At 40.9% G+C, this 18386-nt stretch overlaps 2 protein-coding genes across 6 annotated transcripts; both read left to right on the top strand.

The window, feature by feature from the left end:
• Positions 1-305: 305 nt before the first annotated feature.
• LOC130688778 (uncharacterized) lies at positions 306-2623 on the top strand. The gene is made up of 6 exons (XM_057511787.2): positions 306-680; positions 747-862; positions 922-1018; positions 1088-1358; positions 1422-1690; positions 1751-2623. The coding sequence occupies exons 1-6, from the start codon at positions 420-422 to the stop codon at positions 2402-2404; spliced, it is 1668 nt and encodes a 555-aa protein (XP_057367770.1). The 5' UTR covers positions 306-419; the 3' UTR covers positions 2405-2623.
• A 5463-nt stretch (positions 2624-8086) lies between these two features.
• LOC130688777 (CUGBP Elav-like family member 1) lies at positions 8087-18347 on the top strand. 5 transcript variants are annotated; one of them, XR_009000539.2, is made up of 15 exons: positions 8087-8873; positions 9614-9789; positions 11492-11574; positions 12234-12282; positions 12372-12497; positions 12968-13047; positions 13234-13368; positions 13438-13549; positions 13700-13846; positions 13913-13999; positions 14532-14597; positions 15125-15361; positions 15596-15853; positions 15918-16260; positions 16648-18347. XR_009000539.2 is itself a non-coding variant. In XM_057511783.2 (14 exons), exons 1-14 carry the CDS (start codon positions 8752-8754, stop codon positions 16043-16045), a joined length of 1806 nt encoding a protein of 601 aa, XP_057367766.1. In that variant the 5' UTR covers positions 8087-8751; the 3' UTR covers positions 16046-16427. The 5 variants fall into 5 exon arrangements, 4 of the variants coding, with proteins under 4 accessions (XP_057367766.1, XP_057367767.1, XP_057367768.1 ...); XM_057511783.2 differs by lacking the exon at positions 16648-18347 and having other exon boundaries at positions 15918-16427; XM_057511784.2 differs by lacking the exons at positions 14532-14597; positions 16648-18347 and having other exon boundaries at positions 8088-8873; positions 15918-16427.
• Positions 18348-18386: the final 39 nt, after the last annotated feature.

Below are 18386 nucleotides of genomic sequence, written 5' to 3'. Positions count from 1 at the left end.
CAAATTAGTGACGAAGGGTTTTCATAAATTCCAAGAAAAACAAATGCCACTCTTGGAATGAAACCCTCTCTCTGATTCGCTTATTCAAACATGCAAATGTGCTTCACTCAAACGACAATTTGGGGGATGGGCGATCAACAAGTTGTTCGTCATTTGGTTTCCGTTTTGTTGCACATGGTCAGTATCCGTCGAGAGCTGAAAGCATGCAGAACTATTAGTGATGTTTCCGGCACAAGACGTAATTATGTGGAGGTAAAATACTGTTTCATTTCAAATTCGTGTTTTTATTAAAACGAGATATCATAAGATTTCCTAGATGGCGTGCTTGTAATGTAAACATTTGTGGTATTCGTTGTTGCGCGCCAATATCCTCCATTTATCTCTAAAATCATAGTGATAACCGTGAGACACGTGCGGAAATGGCAGGTATAAATGATGGCTCCGCTGAAAAATGTACTCCGGCTGAAAGCTTGGGGGTCATGAAATTGAATGACCATAAAGCTGGTATGCAAGGATTGGATACAGCAAAGATCAATCAAATCATAGAAGAAGCTTCCAAAGGTTCGCAATTCTATCAGCACAAGCAGAAAAACCAAGAAAGAATTAATGCCAAGATTGCTAATTTGAAGGCTGCTTGTGCCAAATTAAGTGAAGAGCAAAAGAAATTAGGTCGAGCCAAGGTAATTAGTCATTTTAGTTTCTTTATCTTGTTGCTGAGCTATCTTAAGTTTTTTTATGGAATGTAGATGGACAATTTGGCTCGAAAACTTGAATTGATGAGGGACTTGTCTCGAACAATCGTTCACGTAGATATGGACGCCTTCTATGCTGCTGTCGAAATGAGAGATTGCCCTGAGCTAAAGTAAGACATTGTGTTTTTAGTTTAAAATATTAGTACAATATTCATGTTTGATTTTCCAGGACGAAGCCAATGGCAGTTGGTTCTTCTGCAATGTTGACAACATCAAATTATCATGCGAGACGGTTTGGTGTCAGAGCAGCCATGCCAGGATTTATTGTAAGTCTGTTGTGTGAAACCGTTTCCACTAAAAATCAACAATTAATTTTATTACTTAAACGACCACAGGCGAAAAAGTTGTGTCCTGAACTCGTGATTGTCCCCACAAACTTTCCAAAGTACACGGAAGTGAGCCGTCAGGTGCAGAAAGTTTTCGCCGATTACGACCCCGAGTTTAGCGCCGCTTCGCTCGACGAGGCTTATTTAGACATCACCAACTTTCTTACCGCTCGTAAAGACGCGGGTGCTGAGATGACGGCAGCAGAAGCTGTTGAAGAAATGCGAGCCAAAATCTTGGAATCTACCCAATTAACTGCTAGCGCTGGCATCGCTCCCAATGGTATGTTCTCATTCATTTCCTGAGTTATTAATACTATTTGCGCTGTCCATTTTTCCGATATAGGGATGTTGGCTAAAGTGTGTTCCGACAAGAACAAACCCAACGGCCAATTCGTTTTGGAAAACACTAGAGAGGCGGTCATGGAGTTTATCAAAGACTTGCCCATCCGAAAAATCAGCGGCATTGGCAACGTGACGGAGCAGCTTTTGGGCTCTTTGGATGTTGGCACCTGCCAAGATTTGTGGGATAAACGAGAATTGTTGTATCTTTTGTTTAGCGAGTCCAGTTACGACTATTTTCTCCGGGTCGCTCTTGGAATAGGTTCTCTTGGCGTGAGTTGTTTAAAGTTGTGTGGGAAATTGATTAAAAGTAAAAGAAATTGAATTGAATAGGGTGATGGGTCGGAGAGGGAACGCAAATCAGTCAGCTGTGAAACGACGTTCCGCTCTACTAGCGACCATGAAGAATTATGCGACATTATCCGGCAATTGAGCACGGATTTGGCACACGATCTGGAACGCCACGGTTTGACGGGCCGATCGGTCACGTTGAAATACAAAACGGACAAGTTTGACGTGAAAACGCGCATCACGCAATTGATGGAACAGACGCGAGATGGCTCTGTCATCGCGAAAGCAGCTCTGAGTTTGTTGCCCGTTGGGCTGCATTTGCGCCTGTTGGGCGTTCGCATGTCACAATTGACGTCGTCGCCAGCTGGAACAGGAAATAACAACTCTAGCCGGAAACAGCGTACCCTGGACGAACTGCTACTGGCCGTTGAGTGTCCTGCCAGGAAAAAGAGGAAATTGGACGCCCAAGTGTCCAACTCTTTTACGGAACCGGATCCAACAACAACAGCGCCTCTCTTGTTCACCTGTCCAGTCTGCCACGAGTGGCGAACATCCGACGGTGAAGTCGCTCTCAACCGACACATGGACGAGTGTTTGAATCAACAAGTTCTTTTTCCAGAACAGCAGACAACATCAACCGGCTCTTCTTCTTCCCAGGCGAAACTCGATCGTTACGTAATCCGACGCGCTAAATAATTCTGAAAATTCATTATTCAAATTTTGCTACTCGGGATTTCTATCAATGAACATCCCGCTAGGAGCGCTGTCGTCGTTTCCTTATCGATTTGGGAAAATGTTAACGATGGCGCTTTTCAATAATAGACGTTCGTACTTAACTTGCAATAGGAAATCAAATGTCAACACAACGGCCAGAGTTCTTCGCGTGTTGGGTCCCTCTTTTCTACGGAGGGGGGTGACTCGTCGTTTCCATAGCGACACTTGGATGCACATCAAACGGGATGAGACCCATCACGCAGCTTCCTCTCCGTCGATAATCAATAGGACGTTGATCGATACGTCGATATTAGTCCACTTGAAATATTTAATTTAGATGCGATGTTTAAATGAGTGCGTCGTCTGCTTTCGGTATGTGGGTGGGATTTTGGTCAGGTGCGCTTTTACGTGTGCCCTGGTTGAAGGGGGCGGATTAGATGTTTTAAATATCCGGTAGATTTGTGTGTGTGTGTGAGAGCATTGTCGTGTACTTTACAGCTCCGACTACGTAATGACGCGCGACGAAGCGAGGATTTGAATAATGTAATGGAGCAGCAGGAGAGAGGGGGGGGGGGAGTGGTTGTCATGGTGATTGCATCCAATCCAATCTACAAACAAAAGGAGAAAATGGTTTTAAAAGAAAATCGATTTAAACGGGTCAACTTGCCGGACATGTCGATAAAACGTGAATTTAATTTTGCCATTTGTATTTCTAAAAATTTCCTTTTAAATTTTTGTTTGTTTTATTTTTGTTTAGGAGCAGACATTGTACGTGTTATTTGCTGTCGGGTACCGAGACACAGATGTCAGTCACGTACGTGGAACAGATCGATGGATGGCCTCAATCTTTTGATATTTGTGCTCTCAATTGACGGTATGATTGGCATTATTTTTCCCTACCTTTATTCATTTTTAGTTGATTTGTAGACAAATGTGACAGTGTGCAAGACATGAAAGATGCGTCTACGAAAAAGACACCGTCGATTCCCTAAAGATGTGAAGGAGAGAGGGTAAAATCAGTGAATTCGCTGCATCCATCAAGTACCTAATTGAGTTTCTCTCTACCGTTTTATATTGAAAGACTTTTTGTAATGCAATTTTCATTCATTTTCACAGGCAAAAATGGCTGACCATTGCTGGAAATGTTCTTCTTAAAAAGAAAGAAAAAATGTGAAACGGATGCAATCAAAGGCTAACAGTAGCGTCGGTAGTTTCCGGCCAAAAAGAGGATGGAAAATAGCTGACTTTGCTCTACGACTCTCGTGAGATGAAGAGAGAGAGAGAAAAAGCGACGCCAGTCAGCTCCTGTGGCGACGTTCGCTTGTCAACACACGGCCGGGAAATAAGACGAGCCTTTTTCTTTTTTTTGCTCACTGGCACACACGCTCGGATCGATACTGTTGGTAGTGGCGACGCACGACGACGCTTGCTACTCCAAGAGGAGGGGGAGTCTGGGAAATGAGGAGGGCCTCAGACGCCTGTTCGACGACGTGAATCGAATCAAATGTGAGAGGAGCCAAAAAAAAAACCGCCTTAAAGTCTCCCTACGGGTAGATGCCATTTCATTGAACTGAATGTGTTTCTTCATTATTCAGGGGCCTCGTTTGCAATCGATTTCTGATGTGATGGAACGTCGTTTTCCTGCTGAGAAAAAAAAAAGGTGAGACATTGGTTTGTTTTAATTTATTTATTATGTCGAGTCAAGTTTTGGAAAAAGAAATCCGCGTGACTGAGTGAACTTTTGTTTCGGGTCGTCTGACATAAAATCTCGTGACGCGTAGCAGACGACGTTTGTTCGTTGTTTAGATTGGATGTTCGTTGATTGGTCGTCTATCGGCGTTTTTTTAAAACAACAATTAAAACACATTTTTTTTTTTTTCTTTTGTTCTTGTTAAACATAAGGGACTTGGTGGTGAGGGGGAATTCAAGTGCTTTTCCCACGGGCATTTTCATTTGAACGGGGCTGTTAGAGGACACGGTCGTCCTTTTGAACCGAGTTGCAAACACACGCCACTTGACAGAGGTGGCACACCGTGTGGTAAGTCAACACATTTTCTTTATTTCTTAACTTGTGAAACCGTTTTCAAGTTGGCTTAATTTACGCGCATGCAATCGTCGTGACAATCGGGTTTTTGTATTAGTTCTGTGTTAATGCGGAGGCATTTTATGACGATTGTAATCTGCGGGTAGGGACGGGGGATATCAGAAAGAAAAAAAAATCCAGATTGCCATTGTTGTGGGGTAGAGAAACCAACAACTGGATAATAACAACGTCAGCTGATGATGTGCCTCTTTTTGTTCTTTGGAAAAGATGGTAAAGAAGATCCGGATCGATCCAAATCCCTCCTACCCCATTTTTCTCTTCCTTTTTTTATCTATATTATACCACGCTCTGCTTTTATTATGGAATAGCTTTTTCTTCCATCCGCTCGTTTCCATCGCAGAAAAAAAAAAAAACTTTATCCAGTTGAATGCGGATGCACACCCACATTCGTCAGTTTCCTTTTTTTTTTTTTTTGTACCTCCCCCCTCATCACATGCGCGCCATGTAGTTTTGGAAATGGGGAAGGGAGATTTTTCATCCGGAAGAGAAAAGTATCCCCCCCCCCCCGCACTCGTTGAATAATCGATAGACATCTCGGACATGTTTTTTCAAAGTTAAAACTAATAACAAGATGATTTTTCTTGAAGTAGTGGATAGTTTTAATTGGTCATTTGGGGTGGGAGGAACTTGACCCTCGTTAAAATACTAGAAAAGACCGGCTTTTCATTTGAGAACCTCGTGATGTTTGAAAATTTCATTAGAATTGAACCCAAAAGAAAATGTGATTCCTTCTTTTGAATTCAAACACATCTAACAAGTGCTATACACACAAATGTAATGACGTCGCGAAAAGTTTTCCATCACAAAGAGTGCCGTCGCATTATGCAAAACGAATGCGCTTTCAAGGGAAAACTCTGGCAAGATTGAATCATTTCAATGCACGTCGAGATCGTGATTTCTTTTTTTTTTTTTTTGTTTTCTCGACTACCGAATGTATTGGCTGTTCGATATATGATTTTTATTGTCGGGATGGAGGTCGAGTCTGGACGAGTTGACCTCGTGTTTTTTAGTGAGCAGGACCCGATCATTTTCGTTGGCCCTGGGTTGCTATGGTGATGAGACGCGTGTGTGTCGGATTGGCTACGCGTGAAATTGGATGTTGTTCCAGCTCAGCCAGCCACCGTTTCTTTTTTCAAGAATCGATCCATTTACCAACTCTCATCTGCGTTCCCCTCCACTCTTTTGCGCCCATTCTTTATAGGGAACAAGCCAAAGACGGAGCTGAAAAGATCAACAACTTGACGTTACATCCAGCCCTTTGCGTCCGATCGCATTCGTTTTTCTTTTCTTTTTTTTTTTTTTTTTTGCAGGGATTCGTGGCACGTGTCTGGGCAAATCGACGTGAAACTTGTTGAATTTGTATTTTTTTTTTTATTCATATTTAAATATGACGGAATCTCATCTTCCGCCGGATGATGAGACAAACCCCCCCCCCCCTTTTTTTATGATACCCACCCCATGTTTTTTTTTCTTTCACGAAACTAAAAACCTTTTTTTTTGACTTTTGTGTTTCGTACCTCCACATTCCCTCCCCCCTCCAAACTAAAAAAAAAAAAAAAAAGAGGGCGACGTAGATCTAAAATTTTTGTGGGTGGATGTTGTAATTCAATATGCAAGGGGGGACGGCGGTACATAGGTAGAACGTTGGTTCTTTCTTTTTGTGTCTAGTTTTTTTTTTGTTTTTGTTTTTTGACGTGATACGGATGACGTTCCTCAGGATCTCATGTCACAGGAGACGGGGGGGAGGTAAGAGAAAGGAACAAACAGGTTGAATACGACACCCTTCCAAAAATTGGCCGCGTGATTTTTCCTCGAGATCCGCCCCCGTAACGAAAATAAAAATCGTGTCGGCCATTGTTGTGATCGACACGTTGCAAAGGTGTAAAAAAGAAAATGTTGACACACGCCGAGCGTCCGGTGAGAGATGGCGTTGTCCGTGAGGCTGTGCTGATAGTGTAGTGGGGGGGGGGAAAGAACAAATAAAAAAAAAAAGGCCCAACCCAAGTTGAAACACAAAAAGAGATAACTGTCAATATGCAACAAAAGAGAGAAAAGTGTGTACACCTGCTGTTTGATGGCGTCTCGTCGTTTTCTTTCAATGATGCAATCGTTTTTTTGCAATCAACGAGGTAAAATGCTGATCCTTCCAAGTCTATGGTCATTTCCTGACGAATTTTTTTTTTCGAATTCTTATCGAGTTGTTGGGTGGTCGAAGGGGTTTCTTCCGTTTCCTCTGAAACATCGTGATCCCTGCAAACTCTACGTTTCACCCACCCCCAAAATAAAAGGAAAACCATCCAGCGGATGTTTGCGGTTGTAGAAAAAGAAATACTCGAATTCGTGTTTTGTAGTTTGACGAGAACAAGTCGAGACGTAAAAGAAAATATGATGATGCATTAATTTTTCAATTTTTTTTTTTTTTTTTAAACGTTTTGTGTCGAACTGTCCAACAAAGAAAAGAAAAGAGGCCCCGTATCGCGTGACTTTATGTCTAAAAGAAATCACAAAAGAGCCGTGTGCGTCCCTTAGTTTGTTTCAACTTTTGACACAACAGACAGACATCCAAAGTGTCGGTTTATTATTCTTCCCCCTCACTTCCCCTGTTGTTTTGTTGCCACAACCAAAAAAAACGTGTCGCTGCATTTTATTTCTATTTTATTAGACGCATTTTTTGTTTGTTTTCTTTTTTCATCTGCATTCCATCGACAAGAAATGTAGCCAATATTCGATAAGAGATGGCGCTACGTGCAACCCATTCCAGACGGCGGCCAGGCAAAATTGTCAAATATTTGACAACAAATCGTCTTTTCCATGTCGAGACAGGGAGAGGAAAGAAAGCAAGAAAGAAAGAAAAAAGGTTGTTGTGCTGTGTGGATCGATTGATAAGCTCAAAGTCAATAATCCAACAGCGTGTACACATCGTCTCTTGTATAGCGAGCAAACACAGTATTAGCCCTAATATGTAGGACGTTACGAACGATGTCGACTTGTGTGCAGAGCGCGATAAGATCTCTCTCTCTCTCTCTCTCTTTACTCGATTCTTTTGTCTATTTGCCTTTGCTCAGAGGCAAAGAAAAAGGGAAAAAAAAAAAATGGGCCCCGTCGATGTGGCGAAGGGCTGTGCTCTTTCGCCTTTGGCTGCCATCGCAATCTCTCAAAAGTCAATAGGAAGATGTGAAAGTGGCCAGACCCACCCTATTTCTCTTTGGCCTCAACTTTTATTTTCCCCGAAAAAAAAATGATTCAACGTGATTATGTTGTTTCCTAGTTTCTTTTTGTCTTGGAATGACGTGTTTTCTTGTGGAACATTTTGAATTTTGCCGCCATTGGACTAGTAGCGCCACCGCTTTGAAAACAGCTTCCTCTCCATCTTTTTAAGTTTTTGCGTCCTCTTTCCGGGTGGTAGGTCCGCCCCCCCCTCCCAGGGATAAATAAAGAGGGGGGGAGGAAAATAGGGGTAAGGAGGGAGGGGGGAGTATGGCCAGTGTGTGTGGCTGTGTGTGTAGAGTCAGCGTTTCAGTCGCCCACCCGCCTCCGCTGAGAACGGACGTGTCTGTTCTCGCCCAATCCTGTTGGACCTTCCGAGTTTATTTATTTATTTTTTTTTTTCTGGGCTGTTATTTTTACGATTGGCGCTCATTTCTCTGCACCGACAGACGTTCGTTCACCAGAAACTGACAACGGCAGCAAAAGAACAATACTTTCGTTTAAAAGCAAACAAGAGTTGGGAAAAGTGTCTACTCATTAGTGAAGACGAATGTTCTTTTATTTTAGAAAGACATTCGCCATGCGTTCACATTGGTCGAACGTGACTTTCTTCTAACGTTTAATCAGCGTTGACCGAGAAAATTGTGTGTGCGTTTCAAAGTGCAAGTGTTGTATTGTTTTTCTTATTTGCCCAACTCCAATGGCGGCGACAATTCATCGAGTCACGTGATCCAAAGTTTTTTCTTTTTCCTAAATCGTTGGACGGTCGTCGTGTGTTATCTCGACAAACGGCCTCCGCCTTGTCTATTTGGCCACCCCTCCCCGTTCTCCTGATATCAGCAAAGATTTTATTTTTTTTCGTTCCGTCCGACATTTTCTTTCAAAACTAGGGAGACACATTTAACATCTCGTGTTTGTGGGGTTCGGTCGTACTGTGAATTAAGTGGTGCAAACTCTTTAAAAAAAAAAAAAAAAGTATTACGTGAAATTGTTGTGTGAGTGTTTTTTGAAGAGAAAAATGGAGATGCTCAATTCCTTAAACATTTTAGCCGGCAAGATCTCACCGCAGAATCACGAAGAAACGACTACAACTTCGTCCACAACATCGGCCAGTTCAGCCGACCATTCGCCATCATCCAGGTAATTTTTCTCTTTTTTAAAACTTATTTTTTTTTTTTTTGAGTGGTTTTCCTATTGTGTTATCAATGAACAAACGAGGAGGGTTGTTATCGCGAAACAAACACAGATGTGCCTCTTTATCTGAACGTGTGATTAGATTGTGATGGGCACAGATGGTGTCACTGTGTTTCACCCTCATTTGCAAATGAATGGTGGGAATGATTTTTTTACCCAATGTGTAGCAAAGAACAAAGCGGAATGTGTTTGTTTGAATGATGTAACCCGTTGTTCTTAGGAAAAAGGAATCATTCGTCGATGATGGTTGTTGTAATTGGATTCGAAAAGAGATCTGATGTCCAGGACGGATATGCTAGATAGTATGACACCACACAATTCCTTGTTACTTCTCCTTTTTCTTTTCTTTTTTTTTTTTTTTTTATTATTTTAATCTCGTCCTATACACACACACACACACACATATAGAATATTGTTTAGAAGAGAAATGTATTCTGGCGTACGAACGCGAACTTGTTGAGCAAAGCAACGGAAATTGGTGTGCCTTGAATCAACAAACGGACGGCGGGGCTCTAAAGAAGAAGCAACAAACAAAAAGATGTTTAAACATTCGCCCCTAATACACAACCCCTCTGTCCACGAGGAGAAAATCTTGTAAACATGCAGCCCACCTTTTCTTTTCAAAAACATTTACTTTGGCTGTACTCGGTTTGCCTTTCATTTTTATTCTTATTATTTATTCGCAGGATGAACGGAGGTGGTCGTGTAGTTGCCGACCAGCCCGATCCCGACGCCATCAAAATGTTTGTCGGCCAAATTCCGCGATCCATGGACGAGAACGATTTACGGAAAATGTTTGAAGAATACGGCCAAGTCCACCAGGTCAACGTCCTCCGTGACAAAGTCACTGGACAGAGTAAAGGTAATAATGCGTATTTCTACGAGTTAAATAGCTCAATGATGGACGAATGATTCAAGTCCCTCGTGACACGATCATCATTTGGTGTGTTTTCGATGCGTGAAGGGACGCGTGTCGGACGTGATTCGAATGTGTAAATCTTCATCCCTCCCCCCCTTAGACTGGGAATCCCACACCCCGGAAAGGAGGAGTTTTTTTTTTTTTTTATTAATCTGTGAAAGCTTAAAAAAAGAAATGGGGAAATGCGTTTAGGATGCCAAAAATAAATAATAGTTTTGGTGGAAGTAAAAAAAAGCGGGAGAGAATGTGTCTGGCTGGGCGACTGGCCAAGAAAACAAAAGAGCATCGTTCCATGTAGTACGTGCTGCTATTTCGGTAGTTTTCGGCAATTGGGTGGTGGGGTGCACTGCGCACTCTTTTTCAAACATTCGCCCTCCCCGTTTCCTTAAAATTTGTGTTTAAAAAGGAAAAAAGAAATTTTTGTTGGCACTAATAGTCTGCCTTTAGACAGACGGGGGAAAAAAAGAAAACAAGAAGCTGGGCCAAAATAGTTGCTGCGACTCCCCTACTCACTTCCGCATTGGAGGAATCCACTTCATAATGTTTAGCTGCTGCACACGCGGGCCATTGGAACTGATTTTCGGCTAGAACCAATTTATTCCATTTCGTTCATTTTTTTTTTTTCTTGTTTCGCCATTTTCCCGCACACACACGCGTGTCACGTTATAATTTCCCAAGCGGCCTTTCTTCTTTTCTCCAAGAAAAAAGGAGGAGGAAATCAAATTGGGCTGTGCCACAAGAGTAACCAGTTAGGGACGGACGTGATGTGACTTGACTGAGATTCCCCTGGTGACCATTTTTCCATTTTTTGGAAGAGGGGGAGGAGGATTTATTCTCATCGCATCTTTTTATTGCATCAGGAATTTCGACAATTCGTTTAGATATTTCAACCACATTTCACCTGTTTTTTTTTTTTCGTTTTTCTCATTAAAAATAAAAAGAAAAGACGAAGAGGTAGGGTTCACATCTTAACGAGGAGAGTTGGCAATTGTCCCAAAGCGGAAGAGACTTGACGTGATTAGCTTCTTTTTTTTTTTTGTTCCTCCTCCTTCCGTGATGCTCGTCGTCATAGTGATGTATCCCTTTCTTTCCTTGGATGAGCAATTGAGCGTCTCTCCCCCCCCCCTTTTTTTCTATGTAGAGAAAACGAGAATGTCACCTTGGTAACGGCCTGCTCGACGCTGATCATCTTATTCATCCACAAAACGCAAGGCAGATTTCTCTATCGATTTTGTTTTTTCTCCCCTCCCCCCCGTGCACATGTGGAGAGGAAATGACACAATCCGTCTCGCCTTATTTCGTTCGGGGGCTGTGTGCGCGGCTCTCGCAGTAGCCCGAAACGCGCAAAGTTTAGCGACCCTCGTGTTGGGGTGTTGGGAGAGGGAGCTGCTTGTTTGCCAAGCGGATCTTATCGATCGGCCATCGACGAATGTTTCTCTCGTCAACAGCTGCCGGAGCTTCTTACATCTCTCGTCTCAATCGATTCGACTCAAATCTCTTCCACTTTGATTCGCTAGTTGACGAGCACACGTGCACCAATTGTCTTTTTTTTTTTTCCCTTCCCATATTCCCCCCTGAGGCGTATTAAGCGCGTTTTATTTCTTTCTTGCACACATTTCATTTGTTTTGTTTTTCTTATTTGCAGGATGCTGTTTTGTCACGTTCTACAAGCGCAAAGATGCCCTGCAGGCACAAAACGATATGCACAACATCAAAACATTGAATGGGGTGAGATTCATTTCGTTTTTATTACTTCCCGTTTTCTAGTTACTGAAATTTAAGGGCAAAAGCGTTGGTCTCGAAATGAAGTAGCGCAATTTGCTTAATGAACCACGTCGCCGTCAACGAGACCGTCTGTCTCAACTTTTAGGACAGACGCCAAGTTTCACTAAAAAGACAAAAAAGCGTTTCAATTAGCTCCATCTCTATCCGGAATTCCTTGTAACGAAAACAAGGCGATTTAAAAGAAAAAAAATTCATTTCGTTCAAAGAGACACGCACAGGTGTCGACAATGGCCAATGCAAATTGAGACATTCAGACCAAGGAAATTCGAATCTGTGATGCGCCCTACAAACGATCGTATCAGACTGGTTTTTGAATCGATATGGCACTGAATCAAAAAAAAAGGGGGGGGGGAGAAGGAAAGGGAGATCTTTTTTTTTTTTATTGATTTATTATTGTGTATCAAATGAAATGCATTTTGCTGCCGTATATTTCTCTCTGGTGCGGGTGGGTTTTAGCTACGATGGAGACGCACATGATTTATGACTCGTACGAGCCCTATATGAAAAAGAAGAAGAAAACTATTGAAAAAAATATATATATATATATAAATTTTTATATATATTTTTTTTTTTTTGGGATTGGGGGGGGAATGATTAAATAGATGCATCATCCGATCCAAATGAAACCAGCAGACAGCGAGAATCGCAATGGTAATAACACTATTTCATGTGTGTAGCCTCATCATATATCCACTGCAATTGTTTCTTTTCTTTTCCGGGGGGCCGCGCCTGTTTGTTAGAGCGGAAACTCTTTGTGGGCATGTTGTCGAAAAAGATCAGCGAGAACGACGTGCGCATCATGTTCAGCGCCTACGGATCCATCGAAGAGTGCACCGTCCTCCGAGACAACAACAACATCAGTCGAGGTTTCCTTTTTTATTTTCACGCTTTTTTTTTTTTCTTCCCTCTTTCAGTACTTTGTTTCTTTTTTTTTTATTTTTGTGTTTTTTTTTTCTTTCATTTGTATATAATTTTTTTTTTTTCGTATTAGCCCAACAATTTTAATTCATTTTCTTACCAAAGAAAAAAAAAGACGTTCACGACATCTAGTGGTCGCTTTCTTCACTAACTAACAAAAACTAATTCCGTCGTTTTGCTCCCGTTTCTTCTTTTTTATTATTATCCATTATTTGTTGTTGTTTTTGCTGTTGGTGTTCTCGTCGATCACACAATCACAGACAAACACGTAAACCCCGCCCCGCAGTAATTGAATTGAAAATTTCCCCCCCCCCTTTTTTTTTCTTTTGTTATTGTTTTGTTTATTTTTTTTTTCCGAATTTTTGAATCAAAGAAAAAAAATTTTTGTTTTTGGTCGGTGATTGGTGTCTTGTTTCAGGCTGTGCTTTTGTGACGTTCACGTCGCGTCAGTCCGCCGTCACTGCCATCAAGACGATGCATCACTCACAAACGATGGAGGTGTGTAAGTCCCCCCCCTGTCGCACTAACCAATACCTACACCTACCCCCCTCTACCCTCAAATGTTCTTTTTGAATATTCATCGTTTTTTTTTTCGATTAGTTTGGCTTTGAAAGTGGTGTGATAATATTTTTTTCCTCCTCCATTTTTTTTTTTTTCTATTTCGGGAAATGGTTACGTCTTTAGGGATGTTCTTCACCGATGGTCGTGAAATTCGCCGATACCCAAAAAGAAAAGGATCAAAAACGTGTCCACCATGTTGGTAGCCCGAATTTATGGAGTGGCATCGGCATCAACAGTCTACCTCCACAATATCTAACGGTGAATTTAAATTTTTGACATAAAAGATTTTGAATTTTCATTTAAAAACAAAACAAAAATCAATTATAGGGTCTGCCTTCGAATGGTGGCGGAAGTTTGTCGCAATTGAGCGGGCTCAATGCATTGGGTGTCCAGCAACTATTGGCAGCGTCGTCGCAGAATTCGCTGGCCAACACTCAAGGTGAAAAATACATTTCCACCCCGTCTGCCTTTTGTTCTATTGACATGAACGAGAAGAGACGTGGATTATTTTTGGGGTCCGCACAGCCACGCGCATGTTCTTTTTATTTATTTTTATTCTTTTTTTTTTTTTTTTTTTTTTTTTTGGCAGCCGCTTTACAAAGTCTAGCCAACTTACAAAATCAGGCCGGATTAGGAATGAGCGGAAATGGCAGTCCAGGCTCTGGCGTCAACGACCTCAATTCAAGTCTGGCCGCCTTGGCCAATTTCAATAGTCAAAACATTTTCGGCTCGTTAGGTGAGTTGTTTTTTTTTCCTTGAATTTCTTTCGGAAACCGAACTAATGTGTACCCATTTCAATCAGATATCAACGCGATGAATATGCAAAATTTGGCCGCGTTGGCTGCCATCGCCGGTAACGGCAACGGTGGAATCCCCTCGCTCGGTTCAGGTGAGTTTTCAATCAGATTCGATTTTTTGAGGGGGTGGGGGGAGGTTATTTTTCTTTAGCCGGTCATTCGATTTGCTGATTGCGTTGAATTGAATGTCATGGCCTATCTTCCTCTCTTTATTTTTCCAAGGGTGTGTAAAAACTATTGATTTGGATCTTCTGATTGCATTGGTGCATGTCTTTTAGTCCTTTTTCTTTCCTATTTTTTTTTTTTTTATATTTAAGTATTGATCATGAAAGAGAAATCATTAAAAAAAAAAAAAAGAATTTGTTTAACGACAAATTAGATTGGAAATATTTCTGATTATTTTTGAATTCATATTTATTCTTTCTCTTGTATTGGCTCTTCTATTTGGATTTTGGGTGTGTGGTGTGCTATGCTGTGGTGGTGCCTGCCATTTGTGCCCTTGGGGTGTATCCAATATTTTTTTATTTTTCATTTCTCAATCGTCTTCACACCTGCCCCCCCCCCCCCTCAATTATCGTTTGCTACTACCCTTTGCTGGCCAATGACGTTGTTGTTGCGCAACAGCTTTCACGCACGGAGACGTCATTGTACCTGTGACAGCTTCAGGGGGCCATTGGGGTCCCATCGTCGGTAAGTGACAATTGATTGCTTCTCTATTTAGTTTTTCATTTCTCATTTGCTTGAAACATCCCACACCAGCATCAATTGGCTTTTTTGTTGTTGTTTGTTTTTTTTTAATTTGAAAGAGAAGAAAGAAACAAGTTGTAAAGCTTTTGTTTTGCATGGTGATTTGCATGTGTCCCGTTGTTTGTTGTATCAACTGATGTTGATTTTGTTTGTGCCGGAACACACACAACACACACAAACACGCGTGAGAGAAATGATCATCTCCTCTTCCCTTCCAAACTTCTTTTTTTCATGTCATGTTGTTGTTGTTGGTTTTGTTTTTTTGCCCAGTTTTGAATGATTTCCAAGTCGTCCCTCATCAAAATCAGAAAACGAAAAGGGATTTTTAAACAATGCCGCATGTTTCCCTTGTTTTGAATGGCTCGTTTTATTTAATGGGGCAAATGATGAATAGTTTCAAAAGAAAAAAGAAATTGGTTGTTCTATTGGAAATTGTGGCCAACCACTTGTCCCATCTGAACAATTGACAGGAGGATCAGCCAATAATTCGATGACTCATCTGGCCGCTGCGACATCTGGAACGGCTCCAGCTCATTCCAATAGCCAACAACAACAGAATTTAATCAACAATCGTAGCGCGAGTAGCGCAGCAACGTCGACGGGAATCAATGGACTGGGCACGTCGGCCAACGCGGCCGTTGCGGCTGCCGCAAGTCTGGAAGCTCTGGCCACCGCTTACACGGCCGGCATCCAGCAATTCACTACAGGTGCTGCCCTTAAACCTTAGGGGAAAGCAGATGATCATTTCTCCATCACACTCCATTTTTCTCATTTTTAAAAAAAAGAACCAACACGAAATCAAAAACAATCGGACACACACCTCTTTACTTTCTGTTCTCTTTGTGCTTTTCATGTGCCAAATTTGAATATGTTGGCGGATTAATTTTCCAAGTCTTGGACGGAAAAGAAATTGTACTAAATTTTGTTGGTTTCGTTCAAAGCTTTTCCCAATTTCACTGGCGGCCAAATGGGAATGAATGGCGCCAATGGAGGAAGTGTTAGTCCATTGGGTGGTGGTGGAAGTGTGACGGGCAGCGGATTACGTCAACAGGAGGGACCGGAAGGATCGAACCTGTTCATCTACCATTTGCCACAAGAGTTTGGCGATACGGACCTCTATCAAGCCTTTTCACCCTTTGGCAACATCCTATCGGCCAAAGTCTTTATCGACAAACAGACCAATCTCTCCAAATGTTTTGGTAATTTCCGTTTTCAACGATTATCTTTTTAAATCTACATTTTAAAAACAATTTGCATTTGCAGGTTTCGTGTCGTACGACAACCCGATGAGCTCGCAGGCAGCCATCCAGGCCATGAACGGCTTCCAGATCGGCACCAAACGGCTCAAAGTCCAGCTGAAACGTTCCAAAGACGCCTCAAAACCTTACTAGAAAAGAAATGATTTGAGGCTAACAAAACAAAAGAAAAAATTTTTTTTTTGGGGGGGGGGAAAACAAAAGAAAAGAAAAAAATTGGACTATTTTTTTTTTTTAATTTCCTTGAGACGTCAGTGAACGCAACAAATCCATCCCCCCATCCAAAAATTAAAACGTACAATGTGACTGGATTTAAAAAAAAACACGCCTTTCTCCCCTCTTTTTTGGTAGTAAGTTGGGAATTTATTTTTTTTTTAAATAATTCAAATATTTTCAAAGTGCATTTGAGATACGCGACAAAAAGTACCTAGTCAAATTTATCGAATGGCTATATATACATATCAATTGATTGGTTCATCTTTCGTAAAATAGAGCAAGAAATCATCTGAATATCAAATTTCGATTCATTTTTCAACAACATCTTCCGTGAAGGTGTTTTTAGTCATTTCATTTGTTTTTTTTAACATCTCAGGAAAACGTATTTGTAGCTTTTCGTTTTTTGATCGTCATTTGTGGCCAGTGGGTTTTGAATGTTTCCATAGAAATTAGTGTGATCGTCTTTGGTCCCGTTGTTTGATTTTTCATTTCAATTTTTTTTTTCTCTCTTCTTATTCTAGGTTTCCTTGTGTTCGTGTGTCCGTGTGCACCACCTCCACACCACATCCAACCACCAAACAAAAAAAAAATAATAATAATAAAAGTTTACCTTCGTAAACGTGTGTGTGTGTGTCAACCCCATCCTTTTTTTTTTTCATCTCATGTTTCCTTCTTTCGTCTCATAGGCAAACATGTATTGTAATTCGTTTTACGTTTGTAACCCGCGTTCTTGTGTCTGTGTGTCTCTTTTTGCAACATTTCAAAAGGCAAAAACTCCTTTTAGTTTCAATGTTCTTTTGTTTTTGTTTTTTTTTCTTCGTCCTTTTCCATTGTTATGTTGATAGAAAAGCGTTCTATAAGATTATTGTTGAGAAAAATTGTTCTTTTTTCGTGTGTGTGTGTGTGTTACCCTGTCTAAATGAGCTGGGTCAGATGCCAAAATGTCGTTGTTTCGCGATTTTCTGCGCTGCGTTTGTTTTCTGTTTTTAAATCGAGTATGATTTTTGTTTTCGATGTTGATGTCGTCGACATGGATGTAGTGATCAGCTAGTCCCACACACCCCACATACATATAGTATATATATATATATATATATAATTAATTATAATTTTAGAGTGTATGAAATACGAATGTGTTCTTTTATACCTCCCTCCCACACACACATGCACCATCGTCAATTTCGCTTTGACTGTACGCTAACAGATGGCGTTGCTAGTGACACGTCCAAGTGGACATCCTTCATGTGCCTTTTTTTTCCCTAAAAATTCGGATGAAAGGAAACAACAAAAGAAAAAGACAAATTTTTTGACAAGTTGTATACGCACTAGTCATATAGCAAACAAGAAGAACACACACGCGTACGGCCAATTTACCACAAGTATAAAACTATATTGACAATGACTGGCAAAAAAATGATTTTAAAAAAGCCGTTTCCAGTTGTGTCGACTCTGTTTGATCCATCTTTTGAATTGAAAGGTGGGAAAACAGCTTCAACAGTACACCAAATGGACACCTAAAATAGTTGTATCTTTGTCAAATTTCTATGTTTTATTTTTCATTCAGTGAATGTTTGTCATTTTTGTTGCGTATGACGTGAATTGTTGCTGCTGTTGTTGGCACGTGATCTCGTCTTTTCTATTTTTGTTTTGGTCCCTATTTTTTTTTTTTTTTTCGTTTATGACGGACAACAACGAGCAGCGTACATTTTCGGCTATTGATTGACGTCGAAGCATTCACTTTTTGGGGAAGAATGTTTGTTCAATCCTCACATCATACTTAACAAAACGGAAGAGCCAGAAAGAAATTCAACGTGTCCTTCAGTTTTTCTCCAAAGAAACACACAAACTTGCGACCTTATGAGCACTGGTTGATGGTAGTCGAAATTGTAGTATTCATTTCAGTTCTAAACATCAGAAAGTTCCTGTCGGAGAGAAAGAAAATTTTGAATTTCGGGTGAAATCGACGTTGCCAAATTATTTTGTTATCCTTTGTCAATGCTTTTTTTTTCCCCACTTTTTTGCATTTTTCTTATGCACCGCAAAGTATAGTCGATTCAGATAAACTTGATGTTTAAAAAATAACGTTTTTTTTTTGTAATAATGGAATACTGTAACGTATTTCAGCACATCGCAGTGCGATTTCTTTTGCCCATTTTTATGATGATTTTTCTCCCGAATGATGGCAGCCAAGTGAAACAGTTAATACAATATTTTAAATTAGCATCTGGAGACAAGTGCCGAGTTTTACTTATACGCATTA

This window comes from Daphnia carinata, chromosome 9 (genome assembly GCF_022539665.2).
Source record: "Daphnia carinata strain CSIRO-1 chromosome 9, CSIRO_AGI_Dcar_HiC_V3, whole genome shotgun sequence".
NCBI lineage: Eukaryota > Metazoa > Arthropoda > Branchiopoda > Diplostraca > Daphniidae > Daphnia > Daphnia carinata.
Note: the sequence above shows the minus strand (reverse complement) of the source record. Positions and strands in the feature narration are given on the sequence as shown.

What these genes read in the sequence shown, in the direction of transcription:
- LOC130688778 (XM_057511787.2), top strand. Translation starts at nt 420, where the DNA reads ATGGCAGGTATAAATGATGGCTCCGCTGAAAAATGTACTCCGGCTGAA. An exon ending in AGAGATTGCCCTGAGCTAAA is followed by an intron (nt 863 to 921) that starts GTAAGACATTGT and finishes TTGATTTTCCAG; the next exon opens with GACGAAGCCAATGGCAGTTG. An exon ending in CGCTGGCATCGCTCCCAATG is followed by an intron (nt 1,359 to 1,421) that starts GTATGTTCTCAT and finishes TTTCCGATATAG; the next exon opens with GGATGTTGGCTAAAGTGTGT.
- LOC130688777 (XM_057511783.2), top strand. Translation starts at nt 8,752, where the DNA reads ATGGAGATGCTCAATTCCTTAAACATTTTAGCCGGCAAGATCTCACCG. An exon ending in AATCCCCTCGCTCGGTTCAG is followed by an intron (nt 14,000 to 14,531) that starts GTGAGTTTTCAA and finishes GTTGCGCAACAG; the next exon opens with CTTTCACGCACGGAGACGTC. An exon ending in CATCCAGCAATTCACTACAG is followed by an intron (nt 15,362 to 15,595) that starts GTGCTGCCCTTA and finishes TTTCGTTCAAAG; the next exon opens with CTTTTCCCAATTTCACTGGC.